The following is a 25232-nucleotide window of genomic DNA, read 5'->3' as shown; positions in this document are numbered from 1 at the left end:
GCAAGCCTCTTTTTTGAAACTCTATGACATAGACAATGGCTGTTGGTGGGCCAAATATATGGTTTCTGCAGATGTCATCTATTAGGGATCTAAGTTTCAGGTGGAAGACTCTTGCCACTATATCTGGTCTTGCTGCAGCAGTTTGGCCCTGTTCTAGGTTGTCTTCAATTTCTTTCCACCTTGGGTTGCACGTCATTGTAATGAAGAGGTCAGGTTTTCCGTATTTTCTGACAATAGCCATGGCATCCTGATAGTTCTGCAGCATGTTTCTTGGGCTACCTGCAAAGGAGGATGGCAAAATTAATGTCTTTCCTGGAAGTTGTCCTGTTGTATTGGCTGTCTCGTTTAAGTGGTCCATCAATCCTGAGTATTTTTCAACTCGCAATTTTGGCTGGTTGTGTCGCACGAAGTTGAGTCTGTTGGCCTCGGTTTTTACATATGCGTCAACCATGTATTGCTGCGTAAGGCGGCCTGCATTTAGGAAAGCGTTAAAGTTGTCTCTGATGGATAGATGGTGGCCATAGTACTGCATCTGGGTGACTCGTACTCTTGGTGCACATGGTTGCTTTGTTAAATTCTTTAAGACTTGTGGCCTTAGTTGTAAAGGTATGTCTATCCCCCAGCTTTGTTCTCCACTGGGGAATAGTAATGGGTATACCATGGCTCTAGGTTGGGATCGAGGACACTTATTCTTTGTGTCATGTTATGGTCTGGGTTGTCTGCTGTAGGTTTACAGTGAATTAGTAGGTCTCTTTCCAGTGGTGGCTCTCCGTCATTATTTTTGAATATAAATGCGACCTCATTATGCTGTGGTGCATTATATCGTCTTTGGTCATTTTCTCGGTCTTGGACTATGGTCATGGTTACTTCCCTAAGTGCATGGCCTGTCTGTTCTGCGTCCTCTTGACACTCTGTTTCTACGTGGTGTAGCATCTTGCAAGCCTCAGCAAAAGGATTGGTTTTTGCAAAATGTGTACTTAGAGCTTGCATAAGTTGTGGATTGATTTTTGTGTTGGATTTATTATGTAATCTTCTTTCTGCGGCTTCTGTGGGGTCTAAGATGTATAGTTGCGCATATTGTCTGTCTTGGCTCTGCTGTGGGTGCAGCGTGCCTGCTCGGTGGCAAATTGTGCCGTGTATTCGAAAGCAGTACGGCCCATGGCCTGGTGGTGGCACTATGTTTGCTCCCATGGAGGCGAATGCTAGTGCGCTGTTGATAGATCGGACATTCTCCATGAAGTTCTTGCTGTGTTCATGTTGTCCCGTCATTAGGTGCTGGATGAGTGGATGGGTTCTAATAGGGGGCAGGATCACTTTTCCCTTTGAGCAGCATTGTGTGAATTTGCGGTCTGTGGGTCTCTCTCCTATAAAATGCTTAGCATTGCAGAATTCACATTTGTGGTCTAAGTTTCCACATGTGTGTGGTTGGATACTGTCTTCCTGGATGTTGGCTGTGTTGTTTATTGGCTTTGTTGTGTTTATTGCTGCATATATCAGTTGTTGTTGTTGTTTATGTTGGCTTGGAGTTTTTTTTCTTTTCTTTGTTTTTTCCCCCTGTCCGCGTCTTGTCTGCGTTGTAATTGTTGCTCCTCTGGAGTCTGGTTTGCTTTCTTTTTGTTTCGCCTTTGGACGTTTCTTTGATGTTCTTTTTGTTTCTCCTCCATGGTTTTACATGCTCTTCTTTGTTTCTCTCCGTTGTTGTTTTTTCTCAGCTGTTCCTGGTGTTCTGTTGTCTCCCTCTCTCTTTGTTGTGTGTCTATGTTTCCTTGTTTCCTTTTTTTGGGTTTGGGTTCTTGGTCCTCTGTCTGTGTTATGTCAGTGTTTTTGTTTTGGACTGAATTTGGAAATGTGTGTGTGGCAATGTTGTTATTCATCATCATTGTATTGTCAATTGGAGATGTTGCACAGTACGGGTTTTCTTCTTCACGGTTTATTGTCTGACGTAATTGTTGCTCTGCAGCAGTCTTCAGTCTTCTTCTCGCTCTTTCTGCTTCTGCATGTATTTTTTTCTTTAGTTCTTCTTCCTGTAGACTCTGCTTTTCTTTTATTGCGTTGCGTCTTTCCTTTGCTCTGTCCTTCTGGGGTTTTTTTTGTTCAGTTGTTCTGGATGCTCGTCTGTGTTTCTCTCTTGCGGCCTTTTTATTTGTATGCTTTATCTGCTGTGCTATCATTTCTTCCTCTGTGTGTTTATTTTTATGTTGTTGTTTTGGTTTTTGCGGTTTGACATGTATGTCCTGTTTGTGGTCTTTGTTGGCCATATCTGCTCGTTATTTCTGGATTTTGTGTGTCTTATATGTGGCTTACTTGTAAGCTTGTTTTTTTTTTTAATGGTTTGGCAGTTGGTTTGTGTGTGTGTGTGTGTGTGTGTGTGTGTAATAAGTTATTTCCTTGGCTGCTGGTTTCTGCTGTAATTGACTTCAGGATGATTTTTCCTTCAGAATTGTCTTTTTGTTATTGGCTTGGTGTATTCAGCACAACAGTGTCAATTTATTTCTGTATGGTGATGGGGTGCTTCTTTGTGGTTTAATTTATAATTGGATATTGTGATAGTTTGGTTTTTGTTTTTGTTTTTTGTGGTTCTGTTTTTTTGGGTTGGTAGGCAGAGTCAGTTGGGATGTTGGGGGTGGTATGTCTATGGTATCTTTCGCCTCACCTGTGTGTGTCAAGATAGCCTTATCCTCTGTCTTGCCTGTTTTTTGGTATTTTGAGGAGTAGGGATCTTTTTTGGAGTTCGTAGTATGTTTTGGTTTCTCAGGTATGTTGCTCGTCTACTTTGTGCTAAGTGCTCTGAAGGAGCCCTGTGCTGACGACCGTTAGTCTGTCAGACTGTGGGTGTGTGCGCAAATAACGGCTTCCCCCCCCCGCCTTTTTGCTGGGGGGGTAGTTGCTGTGAGATGGTTTTCCAAGGGGGGGGAGGAAATGTGGGAACACTCGGTGGCCGTTGCTGTATTTTTATTTCTTTATTGTTGTGTTTGGGCTGTATGTTGTGCTTTGTGTAACTGTGTGTTGGTGTAGTGCTTAATGCAACTTTTGTGTTGGTTGTTTGTGAGGGGGATTCTTTAAGGAGAGAGGAGCTTGCGAAAGGAGCTCCTCTCTATGCTAGGCTGCTTCCCAGACTGCTGTAATGGACGCAAGTGACGCAATAGGCGTTCCTCACGTCCATGCTGGCAGTCTGAGCAGAGGCTTTCCACTGGGAGGAGCTGTTTTGCTGAGCTCCGTTTTTTGTTGTTGTTGTTTGTTTGTTTTTTGTTTTGGATGATTGCCATGGGCTGCAGTGGGTAAGTTGGGTTTGGTCAGCTGGTTGTGTGGGAGTGTGATAGGTGGGGGCGGCGCAATGTGGTAGGGTGTTTTAGGTGGCTTTTTGGGGGGGAATGCGGGGAAGTTGGCATGTGGCTTTTTGGCGGGTTTCGGGTGGCGCGGCAGTCCTCGTTGGCGGCTTCGCCGCCGCCTCGTTCTGCCGCTCCGTTCTCTGTTGTGTGTGCTGGCCACTGTACTATTTCGGGGTGGGCGCTTCTGGCTGGATTGTCCTGCCGCCGCTAATGCTCTCCTCCTTCCCCGCATTCCCGGCTTCCTGGGGCGGCCCTTTCTGGCCACTCTCGATGTATGGCGGCTCCTGCCGCTCGGTCCTTTGCCGCCAGTAATGCCGTCAGTCTCCCCCTCCCCCGCTTTCCCGGCTTCGTTGGGGCGGCCGCTTCTGGCCGCCCAAGATGGTCGTGGGCGCTTCTGGCTGGATTGTCCTGCCGCCGCTAATGCTCTCCTCCTTCCCCGCATTCCCGGCTTCCTGGGGCGGCCCTTTCTGGCCACTCTCGATGTATGGCGGCTCCTGCCGCTCAGTCGTTTGCCGCCAGTAATGCCGTCAGTCTCCCCCTCCCCCGCTTTCCCGGCTTCGTTGGGGCGGCCGCTTCTGGCCGCCCAAGATGGTCGCCGGGTCCTGCCGGGTGCTTTCGTGCGTTTGTCCCTTGCTCTGTTCTGCGCGTGCGCTCCACGCACGCGCAGAACAGTCGAGGCATGAACGCACGCTTGGTGTCCGTCCACGGATGGACACCAAGCGTTTTATTAGAGAGGATGTTAGCCCTAATACGTTGGAGATGACAGGGAGGGAACTTGGAACAGAACTTCTGCATGCAAGCATGCAGGTGCTCTTCCCAGAGTGGCCCTAAGGGAAATATCTTACAGTGCTCACACATGTAGTCTCCTATTCAAATGCAGACCAGGACAGACCATGCTTAGCAAAGGGGACAATTCATGCTTGCTACTTCCATGTTCAAGGGCCATCTACACCAGAATAGTTGTGATGGCTCTGGGTGGGAATGGTTGCAATTCTATATACACACTTACAAGGGAGTAAGCGCCATTAAATTCAGTGGGACTTGCTTCAAAGTAAAGAGGAAATAAGCAATCCCTGAAAATTGATGTTGGGAGGAAAATCCGTTTTAAAATGTGGGCGGGAGACACCATCCCCTCACCCAGTGGCAAGACTGTTGTCATAGAAACTGGCATTTTCCACAAATGGAGAACTGTGAGATTTTGGGGAAAGTTTTGGGAAGACAATCCTTAGTTTTCTACACTGACTCTAAAGCAGTTGGTTTTTTCCGCTGACCATTGTTTGTGTGTTGGGTTTTTTTTAAAAAAAAGAAAAATGAAGCAGAAATTTGAAGTGAACAGAATTACCTGCTTCATGTGTCCTCATTCACTGTTGTAGCAATCATGAAGTGGGATCACATTGCCACTGTAACAGAAGCTGCTAATTTTAGTTAGTTGGGTATTTTTGAAGAAAATGGTGACTTCATTTTTGTTGAAAGTGTTACAGATTTTTTGGCATTCAGTATGGGGAAGAGCTACCCTGTGCATTGAGGACTTGTATGATTATCATAGTGTTTGGTGGACAATTCTTAGAATAACCTTAATCAGAACAGAACTTTGAAAACCTTGCCATTTGGATACTGATTGCTCTGTTGGGCTGAGTTGCCAACTGTGCCCGATACAGAATTAAAATATTACTTAATGATGATGGGTTGTCAGAACATTTAAAATAAAAAAAAATCTGTGGTGCTAAAGTGGGAATGTTATTCTGTGAGTTTGAAGATAGATTCTGTGTCCAATTATTGAGGCCTATTAATCTATTTATCTCAAGAAGCATGGCTAGTAATTTCTATCAAAAGAAGCTGAAGACAGGACAGGACAGTACACTGCAAAGAAGTTCTGATCAAAATCAGCAGTTTTTCAGTAGAAAAGAAAAATTATCCTGCCACTGCAGAGGTAGGAGTGGCAGTATAGAGGTACGAGTCACTGTATTGGCAGTAGGGCATTACTAGTGAGGCATTAGAATGAGAAGGCCAGGTACAAGGACGCATGAAAACTGCAGTTTTCTTGAATGTTATATCAGGATATTTGAGAACTGTATCTTCCTCGGATCTATTCACCCAGGAGGCTGTAAAGGTCTAATGGAAGACATGCAATCAGGGCTGATAGTTATAAGGCCTCATTGCTGCTGTCACTAGATAAATTTTGGGGTCAGTGAAATAGGCAAGGGGATGTGTGGGGAGGAGAATCTTTTTTTATTGACAAATCCAAAGTCAAGAAAGGTGGGGGGAGTTTGGGGGATCCAAGGGATACTGTGCCAAGGCTTCAAATGGTAGATATTGGGAACTGGGAACAGGTTATCAGTGCAAAAGAATTCAGACTCCATTGTGCCCCCATCATCAGGAGTACAATAGAGAAAAACTTTGACATGGAATTGGAAATAAAAGGAGTTTCTCATTCTCCCCCTCTGCAAATAATTCATTTTAATTGAGCGTATTCAGAATTGAGTATTGTATCTCACTCATTACTGTTTGTCCCAGCTGTTAATGAGGAACTTTTAAAAATGTTTTATTGTAAGAAATAACCTGCCAACCAGGAACTATTGAGCATGGATCCATAACATCTTCAAACAGAATTTACAAAGAAAGGGAACAATTACAGTTTGCATGCAACTCGGGATATAAACATGCTGGAAGATCAGATGCAACATGCACTAAGAATGGATGGAATCCACAACCCATGTGTACAGGTTTGTGTCTTTTTAATTCCTAGAATTGCAGTCTTTAGTCAATTGGATTAATTGATTAGAAAACATGTCCAAAGATTAAAAATATGCCCTGATTAATCAAGGCTTCAGATGTGTAATTTCTTATATTAAATATATATATTTAATATTAATTCTCATAGTATTGGGTGCCAGACAGTATCTTAGTAGAAGTATTCCCCTTTTTATAACATACAGGAGGGAGGTCCTTTTCTAAGACATGTCAGGAAACGGGCAAATAAAGGGAGTGGAAGGATGAAGGGTATCCCCCCCCCCAAAAAAAACTTTGGATGCGAACAAGTTTGTTTGAACAAGTTTGCCCTCAACTCCTGCCTGTGGCTTCCAGCAGCATCTGGTGGGTCATTTTGTGAAACAGGATGCTGGACTAGATGGGCCTTGGGCCTGATCTAGCAGGGCTGTTCTTATGAAATCCGAATTGCCAAGTGGCACCCAAATGTCACACTACTGTACTCCAAACTCCCATGGTTGGGTAAGATGATTGAGAGGGTGGTGGCTTACCAGCTCCAAACAGTCTTGGAGGAAACTGATTATCTAGACCCATTTCAAACTGGCTTTAGAGCGGGCTATGGGGTTAAGTTGGCTTGATAGAAGATCATCACCAGGGAATTGACAGAGGGAGTGTGACTTTGCTAGTTCTTTTGGCTCTCTCAGCAGCTTTCGATACCATCAACCATGGTATCCTGCTGGATTGCCTGGGGGATTTGGGCACAGGAGGCACTGTTTTACAGTGCTTCCGCTCCTATGTCTCGGGTAGATTTCAGATGTTGGTGCTTGGTGACAGTTGCACTTCAAAGCAGGAGCTATTATATGGAGTCCCCCAGGGCTCCATTCTGTGACCAAATGCTTTTAAACATCTGCATGAGATGCTGGGTGAAGTCATCAGGGGATTTAGTGCTGGGTGTTATCAATATGCTGATGACACCCAAATCTATTTCTCCTTGTTATCAGGAAATGGCATTAACCCCTTAAATACCTGTCTACAGGCAGTAATGGGCTGGATGAGGGATAATAAACCAAAGCTGAATCCAAGCAAGACGGAGGTGCTCATTGTTGGGGGTCGTAATCTGCAAAACGGGATAGAACTTCCTATTCTGAATAAGGTTACACTCCTCCAGAAAGAACAGGTTCATAGCTTGAGAGTACTCTTGGACCCAGGACTCTTCCCGGTGCCTCAGATTGAAGCTGTGGCTAGGAGTGCTTTTTACCAGCTGTGACTGATTCCACAGCTCTGCCCATTTCTTGAGTAGAATGACCTGAAACCAATGGTGCACCAGCTGGTAACCTCCAGGCTGGACTACTGCAATGCGTTCTATGTAGGGCTGCCTTTGTATGTAGTTTGGAAACTTCAGTTAGTTCAAAATGCGGTAGCCAGATTGGTGTTGAGTATCCCAGAGAGACCACATTATGCCTATTTTCAAACAGTTGCACTGGCTGCCAGTATGTTTCCAGGCAAAGTACAGGTTATTACCTTTAAAGCCCTTAATGTCTTAGATCCGGTTACCTGAGGGAATGCCTTTCTTTACCAGATCCCCACCGCTCCTTGAGATCATCAGGAGGGGTCTGTCTTCGGGTGCCACCAGTGCCACTGGTAGTGACCTGGGATAGGGGCTTCTCTGTTGTCACCCCCTAGGTTGTGGAACGTGCTCCCTGTGGATATAAGAGGATTGTCTTCGTTGGGGAAATGCTTGACTAACAAGCAGAAGGTTGCTAGTTCGATTCTCCGCTAGTATGTTTCCCAGACTATGGGAAAGCAGCGATATAGGAAGATGCTGAAAGGCATCATCTCATACTGCGCAGGAGGAGGCAATGCTAAACCCCTACTGTATTCTACCAAAGAAAACCACAGGGCTCTGTGGGTGCCAGGAGTCAAAATCAACTTGACGGCACACTTTACCTTTAGCTTAGTTGGAGGCCTTCAGGAGAGCCTTAAAGACACATCTTTTTAGCCTGGCTTTAAATAATATTTAGTTTTAATGTTATCTAGTTTTACAGTAATTGCAATTTTAATCTACTTTTAATTGGTTTCTGATTTTAATTGTTTTGTTTTTTATTTTATTTTAAAGTAAACTGCCCTGAGCCACCTTTGGAAGGGTGGTAAATCAATCAATTAATCAATCAATCAAATAAATGATTTATGATTTAGTGCTTTAAATCAAAGTATATTTCTGGATTCTTGGGGAACGAAAAACTTGGGATTCCATGGTTTCTTTTCCTGTACCTGGTGGAAAGGATGCCAAGAGTCTTTTCTCTTACTCAACTTTTAAACATGTCTGAAAACTAAAAGTGTATTTTTTTGCATACTTTCTTGACCAGAAACAATCAATTCTGTATTCTTATTCTTAAAAACATATTATTTTTCAAACATGTTTCTGGGCTCAGAAATGTTGAACAAGCTAGGTGGAGTGAGTTTTACAATGAGTTTTGTACCACTTTTCAATAATGGTTTCATGTAGCATGCGCTCAGGTCTTGTGGAGGACATGACTTAAATGTAGCATTAGAGGGTAGAATATCTCCCTCACAATGTAATTTTAGAAACCATCTTCATTCATATCTGAGTCAAACTTGAGGCATACTTTGGCAGCTCCAATAGGTGATGTCACTATAGAGGCAAGTGCAGCTCCCAGGCCTCAGCTGGCCTCCTGCAGCGTGAACATACCCTACACCTTCAGAAATACTTCATATACCTTTCCTTCTTGCTGTTCTCATATTTATGCTCTGGACATCTTCACCAAATGCACTTATCTATTTGTTGGTGTAGTACATTAGCAAAGATGCAAAAAAGGCCCATGGTTTTTACTCTGTGAAATACTTGTGAAGCACCTAGAGCCTTTGGAGTCAGGCGGTATATAAACAAAATAAATCACTATATCACTTTAGACAAGCCATTCCTCTGAGCTTTAGCCCCTTATTCGCAGTATGAAGATAACACTCACTTCTCCTTACAACTATCCTGTCAAGTTAAAGGATAATGTAAGGTTAAAGGAAACATGAAGCACTTTGACCATTTGAAACTACTATATAGATACTACATTCATTATTACTCTTATTATACCTCCACAGAAATTGTATGCAGCCTTCCAGAAGTAGGTCCTGGTCGTTTCCATCCTCGGCAGGATCAGTACAGGTTTGAAGATGTAGTCCAAATACAGTGTGATAGTGGGTATCAGCTTGATCGTGGTGAAGAGACTTCCACATGCACAGAAAATGGCTGGTCACCTTCTCCGAGATGTGTATGTAAGTAGGGATGGGTAAATCCCGCTCGGCTTTATTTGGAAATCAGTTAGCATTTACAAGTATTTGATGAAAGCTCTCAGATTTTAAAAAAACAACAGGCATTATAAACTGAATTGTGTAGAATCAAAGTCTACAAAGGACCAGTTCAGATGAAAAGGTCTTTAAAAACTTGATTTTTCATTAAGAAAGAAAGAAAGGAGAAAAAGAAAGCAAGAATTTTGGTGCTTTTGCAGGGGGCATTGCTAGGGTGCTGGAGGCGTGCAGACCACAGGAAGGCACTTTATTTAATGCCCCCCCCCCCCCCGTTTTGACCCATGTTTGCAGCAGTTTCCAAGCCATCAGGAACCCAACCCCCGTGATTACATTGACTTCAATGATCTGGTATTCATGGTTTCCTTATCCGCGGCAATGCTGGGAAATGGATCCCCCATGAATACTGAAGCTTTCCTGTACTTTGAAAGTGTGATAAGTTTCCTCTTCTTGTATACAAATGATCATCCAAATGGAAAACTGTACATTCCCTACCCTGGATTTAAACACTAGATGTAATGTAGGCTTTAGAATGTGGGGTAGTAACTATCATGTAATTATATTATCATTTGAATTGCAATATGGTATCCCCCCCCCGCCCATAGAGTTTGAAATGTAAACAGGGTAGAGTCCAGGATTGGATCATCTAGTTATATAGGCAGGACTTACATTTGGCACAATTTTTTTCTCCCTTCCTGTGGGAAAGCGTTGTGAGAGCACTCTTTTAATCTCTGCCATACTAACGACTAACTAGCATAGGTGGAATAAGTGCTGCTTACAAGCCAAGTGTACTGTTTATAGGTTTCACCCACTTTCTGCTATAAAATAAATGTTTAAAACTGTCTATGTGCTGTGTGTTTGAGTTTCAAACATGAATTTTTATTGTGTAGGTTTTTGCTGTGACAAGAAAAACGGGAAGTTTTACCAACTAAAACTTAAGGGTCATCCCGACTCCTTTGTCTTCACTCCCCCACCTTCCAGACCTCCACTTACAGCCTCTTCAGTCATTTCCCTCTCTCCGCATTTCTCCCTGTTGCAATAAGGGCTAGAGGTGTGCATGAAACCAGCTGGTCCAAACCGGATTGGGCCAGTTTGGTCCAGCACCCCCTCGAAACTGCCCCCCCCAGTTCATTTCAGTCTAAGGAAAGGTACAAAACAACATTCTGCCAGTGGAACAGCGAGGTTTGCCGTGCCCCCCCCCACCTACTGTGATGATGATGACAACAATGGCACACAGTTATTTGGCACATTTCTTTTACATTTCTGCAACAGAAGCCTGTGGCACCAACAGCACAACCTATTGAGTAGATGCAGGCAATCTAGTTTGAATAATAATGATGCTGCAGCTAGAAGTCACACTCAATATGACCCAATCTTCATTGCAAAGAAGTACACACACACACACACACACACACACACACACACACACACACACACAGAAAGAGAAAATCTGCCTGTGCCCATCCAGGAGGTCCCCCAAATACAGGCACAACAAAGCAAACCAACCAAGACATTTGAATAAATTGCATAATATGTACATATAATTGCATATTATATAGTGCTAGACTTGAGATTATTTGGCGGGGAAACATAGTATACCTGTGTGTGTGTGCTCTGTGAAAGGGTTAGTGGGTTTAGAGTTAATTGCCATGGGTGCCAGGGAGGAGGCTAGACTGTGCCTTCCTGCCCACTCAAAGCCTGTAGGCTGCTGCGCAGAGAATATTAATTTTTAAAAAGAAAAATAATAAATCTTTGGAATGGGGAAAAAAGACAGAATTGTTTTTAAAAAGCATGAGGCTACACTACCTCCTACTAGTACTAGCTAATGGGGATCCCTCCCACACAGACAGAACCCCTGTTTAAACCTCTTCTAAACTAAACGACACACAACTTTTAAAATTCAATTGCAACCCCAAACCTTCCTCCAAACAGGAAAAAAACCCCAAGAATACAGAATTCCAGAGGGAGAGAGGTGTGTGTGTGTGTGTGAAAATGGGGGTACACTCACTCAGTCTAGGGCTTGACCCATGTTGTGTGTCCAGTTGTCCACTTCTGTGGTCTGGTCTTTGAGTCTACTCTTCTTCAATCTTCTTTTCAGTCTTCAGGTTTGGGGGGCTGAAGCAAAAGTCTTGAAACTCGGGGGGGTGGGTGTAGCTGGCCAGTGGCCACAGGGGCTGGGGCTGGGGCTGGTGGCACTGGTGGCTGACACAGCAGGCACAGGCAAGCAGCGATTCTCTCAAGGGGGTGGGGAAAATATTCTTCTCAGGAACAAAAAAGCAATGCAGCAGATAAATCCATTCCCAGGCTGGCATGCAGTAGCCATAGCAGGCTGGCAGGCTGGGCTCAGGCTGGCAACAAGGCAGGCATAGGCAATGGCATGGCATCATGGCAAATTGAGGCATGCAATGCAAACTAGTTCTCTCTCTCTTTAATGAGGCAGAAAGGCAGATTTGCCACTGAGTAACTTAACTTGTTGAATGAATTGAAAACCCCTCCTTGGACTCCCCCCACCCTTGCCCCTTCAACCCTTCCCCTGGCCAATGTGGGGTCAGTAAAGAGTGGCAAGAGGCAAAAGAGCCAATGAGGAACAAGGAGGGAATCGTCAGCAGGTCATCCCATGCTTTAGGTCAGCAAGTGGAAGGCTGGAATGGCGGGAAATTCAAAGAGATGTCAGACACAAAATGGAGACTGATTCATAGAAATCGTCACAAAATGGAGGTCCAAAACAACAAATCTTTCGAGGCTGAAATGGGTGATTTGTTTTGTGCACAGAACTTTCGGAAGGTGCAAACTGGTGATTTGTTTTGTCTACAAATCGCCCGAAATGGCCCATTTCAGGTACAAATAGTTTTGTACCCGAAACATTTCGCACATCACTATTTAGTGCACCTACACCAATCAGGATTTGCCTTTCCTCCTCCCCCCCCCTCACCCGAAGATGGGCAGGTACTAGCCCTGCCACCTCAAAATCAGAAGTCGGAATTGCTTACAGGCACCTATTCTGACCAATAGCCAGCAAACAAAGCCAGCCCAGTAATCTGATTTCCCAGCGTCCTTATAGGCAGGCTGAGTAGACCTTCTTGGAGATCTTTGTGCAAAATGGGAGCACTCAGTCTTCAAGCAAATGGAGTTTAGAACAGGCAGGAGCTCTGGCTAACTTTCTCCAGCCTCCCTTTCTCTAGAGGGATACCAGCCCCTTTCCCCCCACTCAGCACCCCCAACAAGCTCTCAGGAGGCATTGGTTTCTTCAGCATTTATGGGGAGCTCGCTTCTTTTCCTTTCCTTTTTTTTCTTTAAAAAAAAAAGCTACTGGCAGATTTTGGCAACATTCAGAGTTATACAGAATGACTGGGAGAGTGGGAGATATTTTGGGTAGTTCCTCTGGGTAGTTCTTTTACTAACAGGCAAACAAACAAGCAGCCCTCTGCCTTCACTCTTCTTCTGGGACTTTAAGCAAAGCCTCTTGCTAACTCCCTGATCTTTCTGTTACTCTCTCACCTCTCTTGAGGGTGAAAGAGAGGGAGGGGGTTATGGCTTCCAAACAAAACAAGTAATTTTAACTGAAATTAAATTGAACACTTCAAAATTATCCTGTTGAAATGTGTGTGTCTTTTATGCAGAAATATTTATTTTGTATTTTTTAAGGATTCTGAGATCATTGCCTTCTCTTCATGGGCAACCTAACAGGCATAGCTTGGAAATCAGGCCAGTCCAAAATAGTCAAGTAGCTCCACCAAATTATAGTCCTTATGCCAGTTTTTGTTTGCTGTTGGTTGGTTATTTTGTGTGTGACTTTTGTTGTTGTTGTTTGTATTGAATTGAAAAGAGAATTCCTCAGCATAAGTTCTTTGGCAGGTTTGTGACTTATATGGTTTAATTTTCAAATCGAAAAGATTATCTCAAGTAAATGTTGCATAGAACTGCAGCCAATTCTATACAGTTTATTCCAAGTAAAGCCCTAATTAACCCATTGGGACTTACTCCTAAGTAACTCCTAAGTAACTGTTGTTTGTATAGGATTGCAGCCCAAGGACATGTTTATATTGTAAGAAAGGGAGAAATAAGTCTTCCTTTTTTTAAAAAAGTATGTACTGTGCACACATATTTGTAAGAAGAAAAGGAACTAGCGGCCTCTATGTGTGGCCAAATACATTGTGGTGTTTTCAAGTAGGGTGAAACGTGCCTGCTACCTGGAAATAGGCACTCAAGACTCCAGCCCCTCCCTACATCCATTGATCTTCTTAGCCTAATCCTGCATGGGGTGAGGAGAGGGCTGAGATTTCCAGGAGTGGGGAGAAGTGGAGGCAATGCTGCAGGCGCATAACAACGATCGGGCAAGGGGAGACAGTTGTCTGGGGGCCCCACTGCCTGCAGGGGCCCCCCAGAGGCACCTCATATGACTGCCCATTGCCCCCTGCCCAGCCCCAAGGCCCCTCAGCCACTTGCCCTGTTCGCCGTCTCTCCAGCTTGTTCTCCTGGCCGGCAATTGAGGCAGCAGACAAGCTGCAAAGAGCTCCTTTTCTCTCCGCCTCTCAGCTGATTGGCGGGTGGGCGGGGCTTCCACAGAGGTCTGGTGTAGGCCTCTGTGAAGCCTGAACTGGAGCAGGCTTGCAGGGAGGCCCCAAGCAAGCAAGCAAGCAAAGCGCCTTCAGTCTTCTGGAGGCCTTGCTAACGAGAGGAGCTCCGTTCGGTAGCTCCTCTCGTTTACTTCAAGCATTGGGTAAGGACACACTCAGGCGGGCGGGCAGCTGGGAGGGAGGGCTGGCTGGCTGGCTGGCTGGCGGGCGGGCGACGGCAGGGGCACCCTTAATTGTTAATCTGCTCGGGGGGCGGCGGTAGCGGCGGCGGGGGCGGCTGGTTTCCAGCGCCCCGCTTTTAAGTTAAATACGGGCGCTGGAGGGGGCCGAAGAGGCGGGAGGGGTAAGCAAGCCCTCCCGCCCTTAAAGTCATACCCCCCCACCCGGACCCGGACCACCAAGAGCCGAACCGGTCCGGCAGTTCGGCCATTCCTTAGAATGGCCGCCGGACCGGTTCGGACTCACCACTAGAGGCAGCCAGAGTGGCCACCACTGGTCTCTGCAGCAGACCCCCCGCTGCCCTGCCCAACCCAGCCCAGCATTTGCCAGGTAAAATTTGAACTCCTTCTTGTGGTTACCTTCCCTGCCCCCCCCCCCGGATATATAGGGATCTGCTTGCCATAGGGCTTTGATATGGGGGAGAGGGACTGAGAAGTCTCTGAATATTTATTTTAAAACAGCTTGGAAAATTTGCTGGCTTAAAAAAAAAACCTATCTAAAAAGTCCTATAAGTGGCTTGTTTCATGGCAGAAAATTGCAAAAACTTCTGGAACAAACAGTATTATATTTATTTTATTCATTCATTCATTCATTCATTCATTCATTTATAAATGCACTTATGTTCAAGTTGTTTTGTAACCCAGAAGGTTTGAGTGAGAACTGTGAAGCATTTGTTGTGCTTTTATTTTATTTTTCTTTTGTGTGAACTGCTCCCCAATAACTCGCAGGGACTTCAGGGTAAATCTGACCAACATGTGAATGCAGCACCTCCATTCCAGAGGAGATGTGTGTTAAAAGGCTTTAAAAGCCTCCTGTGAAAAATCTCCTGGAATCAAACTTGACTGAATTTGTTCAGAATTCTGAGAAAACAAACATAGGCTCACCCTGCATGGTTGAAAGTCTCCTTTGCTAATCTGCAGCGAGGGGCCCATTTTAATAATTCATCTTTCTAGTGTGTTCTAGGCATTAAAAGTAATACAAATGTATAGTACTCAATGTATATCACTATATATTGTGACGTGTGTGTATTCAGTGAAATGTATTTCCAGGCAGCATGCTTATTTTGAAATATCTGACTTAAATCCCTGGGGGCCTGGGGTGTGCGGAGGCCCTGGACTTTGAGGGGGGGGGGCATTTTAAAATCTCGTCTCTGGGCCCACTCCAACCTTGCTATGCCCCTGCAATGCTGATAGAAGAAGGGATGGAGCTACTGAGGGGGAGAAAACTAATGGGGGAGGGAGTGGGCGTTGCTATTTTCTACACTGACACCTACAATTAACCACTCTAAGGGCAGGGTTACTTACTCACAACAAACCTTACTCACAACAAACCGAGGGGCGAATTTAGCACTAAATCAGCACTAAATAGCCAACTGCCAAGTGCTGATGTGAATGATGGTGATTTTGGCTGAGACAAGTAAACAGCTTTACAGATGGAGCAAACCACGAGCTGCTTTTCCCTAACTTAGGGTTGGATCTGCCTACTACTAGCCTCGCCTATGGTTACCTCTGGCTCCTTTCCCTCCCCTCTCCTCTGTGCCCCCCACCCCCACCCTCAAGAGGCATCGCCCTGCTTGGATCTAACCGCGCATTTTATCTAAGAAGATCCTAGTCAGGTTGTGGGTGAAGGATTGGCACAGAGAGGTTGCAAAAGGAGAGAGCCCAAGGTAGGTTGGGTGAAGCCAGACAACCAGGCAGGTCACTTGAGGCATTGGGGTTACCCCGTTCCCTTACCTTCTCTTCCTTACCTTCTAGCACCCCACTCACAGATGCAAGACTTTGTCTTTTCATTCTGCAGCAGAAATCTGGGGTTGTGGGCTTGGAAACTGTGAGGATTATTTCCTATAAAAGTGTCCTCCCCCCCCCCAGTTTGGAGCTCATTATATTGCTAACTATTATCTGTTTATTTGTCTGACTATTTAAAGTGGTTTGGGCCACCCTCCCTCCCTCCCTCACTGACATGGAACTCCCAGATAGGGTTGCCAACTGTCCCACACTGCATGGGATGTCCCAATTCCCTGCAGGGAAATGCTTGTCCCATCTGGGACTTAATTTCTCCCACATTTTGACTTTAAAAAAAACCCTTTTAAAAAACTTTTAAATCTTCTGCTGCAGTGATGGTTTAGCAGGAACGGCGGCGATAGCTCTTCCTGCCTCCCAAATTATGTGTAGTTGGGGGCTCACTTGGGGCGGATACACTGGAGCCAGGCATGCTGGAGGCACTGGCAGGACTCGGAGAGAAGGCAACGAAAATTCTTCCTGGGGGAAGAAGAAAAAAAGGAACAGCTTGAGTGGGGCACTGACTGTGCTCTCTTTGCCTCTGCCTCACCTTTCCTCAGGTGTGTAGGATCTCCTTGGGCTGCTGCTGATGCTGCTGTGGCTGAGGGCCCTGCTCCTATATAGGGCAGGCTGGCCCAAGGGCTCTCGTCCTTGTGGCTCTCCTCCTTGTGGTGAGCTGCCTGGGGCCCAGAAGACTTTTCTCCTTCTGCCAAGAAGATCCTTCTTCCTGCAACCAAGAAGCCAGCAAGAGATTACATAAGTCTGGTTCTGGTTTTTATTAAGCCAAGAAGCTGTGGTGGGTTAGTCTGGGGAGATGTGTCTGTGGTGGGTTAGTCTCAGGAGATATGTTTGGGAGAGCGAAAAAGTGGGTATGGAGTGGGGGCAGCAATATCATAGGTAGCGGGCAGAGGGAGGTATGGCGGTGGGAGTTGGGCAGGCCGTTACAGGGGAAAACGGTCCAGGCAATTGAGGCCTGTTCCTTTTTCCAGCCCTTCTCCCAACCCTCTGACCCCAGGGAGCTCTGGGAACACTCCCTCGAGGATTAGGGTGCTGCTGCTGAATGCCAGGTCAGTTAATGAGAAAACTTCTCCCATCCACGATTTGATTGTGGATGAGCGTGCTGACCTGGTATGTGTGATGGAGACCTGGTTGGATGCGCTGGGCGGGGTTGGTCTCTCTCAGCTCTGTCCTCCAAGTTTCCAGATTGTGCAGCAGCCCCGTCTCGAGGGTCGGGGAGGAGGCGTTGCAGTCATCTTTCAAGAGACCCTCGCCATTTCCAGGTGCCCGATCAGGAAATCTCAGATTTTTGAGTGTTTGTCCTTGAGAGTGGGCCTCCGAGATAGGCTGGGGATTCTGCTGGTGTACCGACCACCAGCTGTGGTCGGTACACCACTTCAGTCTCCCTACCTGAGCTGGCGGGGGTGGTCTCGGAGGTGGCCTTGGGTTCCCCCAGGCTTATTGTTTTGGGGGATTTCAATGTACATGCTGAGGCCCCCCTAGTGGGTGCTGCTCAGGATTTCATGGCCTCCATGGCAACCATGGGCCTGTCTCAACTGGTATCGGGCCCTACCCACGTGGCGGGACACACTCTGGATCTGGTCTTTGCCGACCGGGAAATAAATGATCTGGAGGTGGGGGAATTTGAGACCACTCCCTTATCATGGACAGATCATCATCTGGTGGGGTTTAGTTTGACTGCTCCATCTGCCCTCTGCAGGGGTGGTGGGCCGATTAGGATGGTCCGCCCCTGGAGGCTTATGGATCCGCTTGGATTCCAGACAGCCCTCTGGGAGTTTCCAGTGTTCAGCGCTGGTGACCCTGTCAAGGCCCTGGTTGATCTGTGGAATGGAGAGATGGCCCGGGCTGTTGACATGGTTGCTCCTAAACACCCTCTTCGGCTTGGTGGAGCCCGATCTGCTTCTTGGTTTTCCTCGGAGCTTAGGGCGATGAAGCAACTTGGGCGACGACTGGAACGACGCTGGAGGAAGAGTCATCACAAATCCAACCGAACACGGGCTAGAGCCCATTTTAGGGACTACTCCGTGCCAGTGGGGGCGGAGAAGAAATGCTTTTTCTCCGCCTCCATTGCGTCTGCTCAGTGCAAACAAACAGAGCTGTTTCGTGTGGTAAAAACCTTGCTCCACACATCCCCCCAGACAATGGGGGAGGAGTCATCTACAGCTCTTTGTGATCAGTTTGCCTGTCATTTTGCAGATAAAGTCACTCGCATCTGTGCTGACCTGGACTCCAGAGTTTTGGCAGTTCCGGCAGATGTGCCTCTGGTACCATCTGGTCCTGTTGTGTTGGATTATTTTAGGTTGGTGCAGCCTGAGGATGTGGACAAGATCCTGAGCAGTGTGTGGGTGACTTCATGCGCTCTTGACCTTTGCCCTTCATGGCTAATAAAAGCTGCCAGGGAGGGGACAGGCAGATGGTTGGAGGTGATCATTAATGCTTCATTAAGGGAGGGCAGGATGCCATCGTACCTCATGGAGGCGGTGGTAAGACCACTATTAAAAAAGCCCTCCCTTGATCCCTCCAACCTGGATAACTATAGACCTGTCTCTAACCTTCCCTTTTTGGGCAATGTGATGAAGCGTGTGGTGGCATCCCAGCTGCAGAGGGTCTTGGATGATACGGATTATCTGGACCCTTTTCAATCTGGCTTCCGCCCCAGGTATGGGACTGAGACTGCCTTGGTCGCTCTAGCGGATGACCTATGCCGGGAACTAGACAGGGGGAGTGCATCCCTGTTGGTTCTGCTGGACCTCTCAGCGGCATTCAATACCATCAACCATGGCATCCTTCTGGGCCGCCTCTCAAATATGGGAATCGGAGGCACTGCGTTGCAGTGGTTCCGGTCCTTTCTTGGGGGGAGGGTCCAGAAGGTGGTGCTGGTGGACTACTGCTCGGCCCCATGGCCGTTGGCCTGTGGGGTCCCGCAGGGATCGGTCTTGTCCCCCATGCTGTTTAACATCTACATGAAGCCGCTGGGAGAGGTCATCCGGGGACTTGGACTGAGTTGTCAGCAATATGCAGATGACACTCAGCTCTATCTCTCCTTGTCATCTGATCCTAGAGAGGCGGTGTATGTCCTGAATCAGGGGCTGGAGGCCGTGATGGGTTGGATGTGGGCTAATATACTGAAATTGATAAGACGGAGGTACTGTTGGCCAGTAGGAGAGCCAATCGGGATGAGGAGATTTTACCGGTTCTGGATGGGGTTGCACTCCCCTTGAAGGAGCAAGTACTCAGCTTGGGGGTACTACTGGACCCGGCTTTTGGAAGCTCAGGTGGAGGCGGTGGCCAGGGGTGCCTTTGCACAACTTCGGCTAGTGCGCCAGCTGTATCCCTTTCTCAAGAAGGCAGATCTGGCCACGGTACCCATGCCTTAGTCACGTCGTGGCTGGATTACTGTAACGCGCTCTACGTGGGGCTGCCCTTGAAGAATATCCAGAAACTGCAGCAAGTGCAAAATGCGGCAGCGAGGGTTTTATCCGGAGCTGCCCGTTGGGAGCACATCACCCCCATTCTGAAAGAGTTGCACAGGTTGCCAGTTTGTTTCTGGGTCCAATTCAAGGTGCTGGTTTTGACCTTTAAAGCCCTTAACGGTTTGGGGCTGGGGTATCTGAGGGACCGCCTGCTCACAAGGGTTGCTGCCCACCTGACGAGGACATCTGAGGGGCCCCTGCTCCGGGTGCCGACAACGAGAGAGGCCCGGCTGTCGTGCACTCAGGACAGGGCCTTCTCTGTTGCTGCTCCCAGACTTTGGAATGCTCTCCCAGTGGCCATTCACTCCTCGGACTCCATCAGGGCTTTTAGAAAGCTTGTTAAAACTTGGCTTTTTACCCAGGCTTTTACATAATCGTTTTTACTGCTGCTTCTGTGTGTTTTTACCTGTTGTATTGTTTTTATGCCTGTATTTTATATGTTTTTATATTTTTTAGCTTGATGTTTTTATTGTGTTTTTATTGTATGTTTTAACTTTTATAAACCGCCTTGGGGTTGTCTTTTAACGAAAGGGGGTATATGAACGCAACAATAAATAAATAAGTAAGTAAATAAATAAAATGCTTCTTACCCAGACCCACCTTGCTCCCAAATGAGGCCAATTGGGCCGATTTCAGGCCTCTGTGCACAGGCCTTTGAACTGTCAAATGTCTTAACTGCATCAGCTAGTCGGATGTGTTTTTAGTCTCTACTTTTGCACAGCTAATTTTAAAGTATATTTTCTTGAAAACTGTAAGAGTTACAACAATGATTCTTGTTCCTCTACCTATTGAGTATGTAACTGAATGCAGTTATGGGGCTGATACTGAAATCTGAGAGTGAGGAAAAATCCCCATTCTCTAACCACTATACTACACGTTTCACTCATTGCTGTGCATGGACAAAGGTGCAGCTGTGTAGACTCTGCACATTCTTAGGAATGGTGGACATACTAGATTTAGAGGAAAACACAAATTTGTTAAAAAGCAGCACAGAAGGGAGGGACTCGAGCAGTCAAGGGACTACTAAATGATTTCTAATGGCCGCATTTGTTTTGCTAAAAACAATACTTTAGGTGTTTGGAACAAATTGGAACTGAAAATTAACAAATTACTTTGGCCCTAAAGACTCAGAAAGTGCACACAGTGAAGGACCTTTCTTCTCTGCTCTTCACAAAATATTATTCTGTTCATGAATTTGGTTATAACATTAAATAAAATCTAATGGCACAGTGGGGAAGAAACTTTCCAAGTGAGCAAGAGGTTGCCGGTTCGAATCCCCGCTGGTATGTTTCCCAGACTATGGGAAACACCTATATCGGGCAGTAGCGATATAGGAAGGTGCTGAAAGGCATCATCTCATACTGTGCGGGAGATGAGAATGGTAAACCCCTCCTGTATTCTACCAAAGAATACCAGATGGCTCTGCGGTCGCTAGGAGTCGACACCAACTCAACGGCACAAATTTACGTTTACCTTCATCAGACACTTATGCAGCCTTTAAAAAAATGTCTTGATTGGCTTTTTGGGCCAGTTCAGATGAAACACTCATTTTAGTATGTCTGTGGTTTTTTAATCCCCATTTGCAAAACAGATTTAGGTGAACAGAGCAATGTGGGTAGAGTGTATTCTTCCAATTGTGTGTTTAGAACCTTCATTTCACAGATGCAGGCCTAGCGCACCCCTCTCTCTGTGGTTCCCAGGCTTCCTTTGTTGCATTTCCTGCCTCAACATAGTATCTTCCCATAGATATAAGTACATAGAACAATAGAGTCATGCACAGTGATCAGCTGTTGCTGCAATTCTTTCCAAGGCAAAACGAAGAGCTTTGGCTCATTTGTCTTCTATGGAGACAAGCTGACCTGCCTGCTAGTTTGAAGTACACCAATTAAATGGGCATGTTTGGAGATCCCAGGGTGCACCCCGGTGTATGTATATATGTGTGTGTAGTTATGTATATATATGCTTGTAGTTTGCAAATCTCCCAAATATCAACCTTCTATCTCTATGAGGTTTAATTGACTATGCTTTTCAAGGGGAGAGTTCCCTCACATTTTCCTGGGAAGTAATGGATTTTTGTGGGGTATGGGGTTGTTGTTGTTTGTTTGTTTTGGAAGTCTAGGCAAGGTCTGGAACCTACCTGCAAGAACTACAGGTGAAACTCGGAAAATTAGAATATCGTGCAAAAGTCCATTAATTTCAGTAATGCAAATTAAAAGGTGAAACTGATATATGAGACAGACGCATTACATGCAAAGCGAGATAAGTCAAGCCTTAATTTGTTATAATTGTGATGATCGTACAGCTCATGAAAACCCCAAATCCACAATCCCAGAAAATTAGAGTATTACATGGAACCAATAAGACAAGGATTGTAGAATAGAACAATATCGAACCTCTGAAAAGTATAAGCATGCATATGTATTCAGTACTTGGTTTGGGCCCCTTCTGCAGCAATTACTGCCTCAATGCAGCGTGGCATGGATGCTATCAGCCTGTGGCACTGCTGAGGTGTTATGGAAGACCAGGATGCTTCAATAGCGGCCTTCAGCTCTTCTGCATTGTTTGGTCTCATGTCTCTCATCCTTCTCTTGGCAATGCCCCATGGATTCTCTATGGGGTCAGGTCAGGCGAGTTTGCTGGCCAATCAAGCACAGTACACTGTATACTTTTCAGAGGTCCGATATTGTTCTGTTCTACAATCCTTGTCTTATTGGTTCCATGTAATATTCTAATTTTCTGGGATTGTGGATTTGGGGTTTTCATGAGCTGTACGCCATGATCATCACAATTATAACAAATTAAGGCTTGACTTATCTTGCTTTGCATGTAATGTGTCTGTCTCATATATCAGTTTCACCTTTTAATTTGCATTACTGAAATTAATGGACTTTTGCACGATATTCTAATTTTCCGAGTTTCACCTGTAGATAGATAGTTCTATCTTTTGTGCGTTGCTCTCAGAGTAGGGTTCAAAGTCATAACTGCACATGCATGTGGAGGACATTTAAAGCGATAGCCCGGTGTTTCTTTTCTAGAACTCTGGGGGTTTTGTGCAAAAACATTGATTCTGTAGTTTACAAATGAAATGTCTGTCGTCATGACAGATGGTATGGATGCTTACTTAAAAGTGGGTCCCTCACCCCCACCACTTGCATTTACTTCCAACTAAATACTTCCAACTGTTAGATTGCAGACTCAGATGAACACTGCAGCTTCAAATAAGCAAGCATAGTCCCTATAAAGCTGAAGAAAAATAGCTGATGAGTAGAATATGCTGATCTTTGGCGTAAGATTTTTTTTCAAGCTTGTTTTTCTCTCTCTCATCTCTTCCAAAGCAAAGCCCTGTGACTATGTCAGGGTAGTGAACGGATGGCTACATAACGATCACGGAGGCTACTACTTTCCGAAACGCTTGAGACAAACAATTTACTTCAGCTGCAATGATGGATTTCTGCCAGCAGGTGGAGAAGATGGATATGGATGGAAACTTTCCACATGCACGAAATTGGGCTGGAATCCAGAACCAAAATGCTTTAGTAAGTACATGTGGTCCTCCCCGTCACTTCTTTTATCAGGAACAGGAATGGTGTATATGAAAATATTCATCCCTTTTGAAGTTTTAATTCAGTTTTCTGGAAAGAGGAGGAAAAAGCACCCAAAACAGATGTAGCAATTTTATATGTGCTGTTTCACACACTAAAGTTGTTCACACACCTGTCAAGCCAGCAGGGAGGATGGGGAGTGGGGCAGGATCATACCTCCCTCCCTCCACCAATGATCTCCCCTTCTGGCCGTGCTGCTCGCACACCGACATGAGTAGCTTTCTCGAGAGCAGCACAACCATCTGGAGACAGGGAAAACTCAGCCTGGGCTCCAGATATCCCTAAATGCACCATGTAAAGGATTTCCCCTCAAGCCAGGTGCTCTAAGCAGCCTAAGCAGACACACGACCAGGGACCTGGGTATAAAGGAGCGCTTGCACCATTATATCCAGTTAAAAGCCCTGGTATCCAGGTAAAAGCCTGGGGAAAATTCCTGCGCTACACTGAGATGCAGTGCCAAGATTGGTTACAATCCCAGTGCTTCACACAAGCAGCCCTACTCATTTTATCCACCACCTGGGACTGTTTTATCCACCACCTGGGACTTTTACACACAGCAGGCTTTACCTCGAGTTTACTGGGAGGCTTTATTGCAAACCCAAAGTTGCCCCCCCAAAACCGACACAAATAGTGGATTTTTTTTTTACCCTGGATATGAATCAGGCTACACTCTAATGCACTGTGAAAATCCCAAATTGTGTGTCCCTCCGATAACTCGTAAGGACTTTGGGGTAAATCTGGCTGATATGTGAACACACCCCCTCCATTCCAGAGGAGATGTGAGCTGAGTGGCTTTAAAAGCCCCATGTGAAAAACTTCCTGCTCATAAAATTGATTTACACTGCATTTTTTATTAATACAGATATGGCATTTTGACAGCCCTTATTAGGGATGCGCACAAAACTGGCGTGGCCTGTTTAGTTCGAATTCGAACCAGCTTTGAACTAGGGTGGGTAGGTTCGCTTTTGGTTTTGCTCTAACCTCCCCAGGTTTGGTTTGAATTCAAACTCAGTTCAAACCAGTTCTGAAAGGTTCTACATAGGGTATAATGGGTACTCGAACTGGCCTTTTATACCCTATGCAGAGAACCTAGGAGCACAAAACCGGGGTGGGTGGTGGGCACCCAGGGGTGCCAAGCACCCACCAAACCCCAAAGCAGTCGGACATTTCTATGATGATTGATGAATTTCTGAAGATTTTTCTAATTTTTTTATTCATCCCATAGGGAATATTGGGAATTTGAGGCAGCCCAATTCCCCCTCCCTTGGGGGGTGCAGGACACCCCAAAGTGAGTGGAGGTGTGACAGGCCTCAACTCTCCTCAGGCATCTTCAAGTTTGAGGGATTTTTTGTTTATTTTTAAATAATTGTTTAAAAGAATTTTTTCCATCAATTGAAATGCATTGGAGTCTCTCCCCATTCATAATGTGGAACAGTGTGTGCCCTTTCTTGCTATGAACTCTGAACTCAGAGCTCACAGCAATTAAGGGCATTAGGGCACACACTGTTCCCCATGTTCCAAACTGTAATTAAGGGCATTAGGGCACACACTGTTCCAAACTGCAAAGAAAGAGGGGCAAGGCAAAAACACACCAACACACTGAGGGAGAACTTAAAGTAATACGCACCTGGGTTTTCTCCTGCTCTTCTCTTCGTGTGTGCAATGCATGCCTTTTGCCTGTGGGGAGAAACACCTTAGACTGTGTCTGGTCCACCACATCTTTGCTGGAGGCCTCACCGGGCCCCAGGCACGTGGTGGCACCAGTGCAGTGGTGTGCATGTGTGTTTACATTTGGTGTGTCCTGGTAGCTAGAAGATGGGAAGGAGGGGAGCTCTGGAAAAATTAAAGGGCTAGGAAGGTCCAGTTCAGAAGTGGGTCGGAGGCAACACACACACTACGTGCTTTGGCGGGAGACCACTTTCTCATCATGGTGCCGAACCACTGCATGCGTATCTGGTGTGTATGTGTGTGTGCGCATGTCAGCAGAACCAAACAAAAGGAAGGGGGGGGGATAAAAACAATTCACAAATACAGTACGCATTCCACAAGTATATATACAAATCCAGCTATGCAGTAATATTTACACCATCAACACCTATCTATACATAAACTGGACCAAAAACACTATCTATAGAAAGGAAAGGAAAAACCTCTACTGACAACATCCACACATAGAAAAACCTCCACACACAAAACACCTATCTACACAAGC

General features: G+C 45.8%; 1 protein-coding gene across 4 annotated transcripts in view; it reads left to right on the top strand.

Moving 5' to 3' along the window:
* The window catches only part of CFH (complement factor H), a 154297-nt gene that overhangs the window by 27686 nt on the left and 101379 nt on the right, over window positions 1-25232 (top strand). For all 4 annotated transcript variants that reach the window (XM_053242984.1, XM_053242982.1, XM_053242980.1 and 1 more), the window contains exons 6-8: window positions 5882-6052; window positions 9150-9323; window positions 22754-22954. In XM_053242984.1, coding sequence (XP_053098959.1) covers window positions 5882-6052; window positions 9150-9323; window positions 22754-22954 — 546 coding nt within the window. The remainder of the gene's footprint in view (window positions 1-5881; window positions 6053-9149; window positions 9324-22753; window positions 22955-25232) is intronic.

Source organism: Hemicordylus capensis, chromosome 4 (assembly GCF_027244095.1).
Source record: "Hemicordylus capensis ecotype Gifberg chromosome 4, rHemCap1.1.pri, whole genome shotgun sequence".
NCBI classification, from domain to species: domain Eukaryota; kingdom Metazoa; phylum Chordata; class Lepidosauria; order Squamata; family Cordylidae; genus Hemicordylus; species Hemicordylus capensis.
This window is presented reverse-complemented; position numbering and strand designations above follow the sequence as displayed.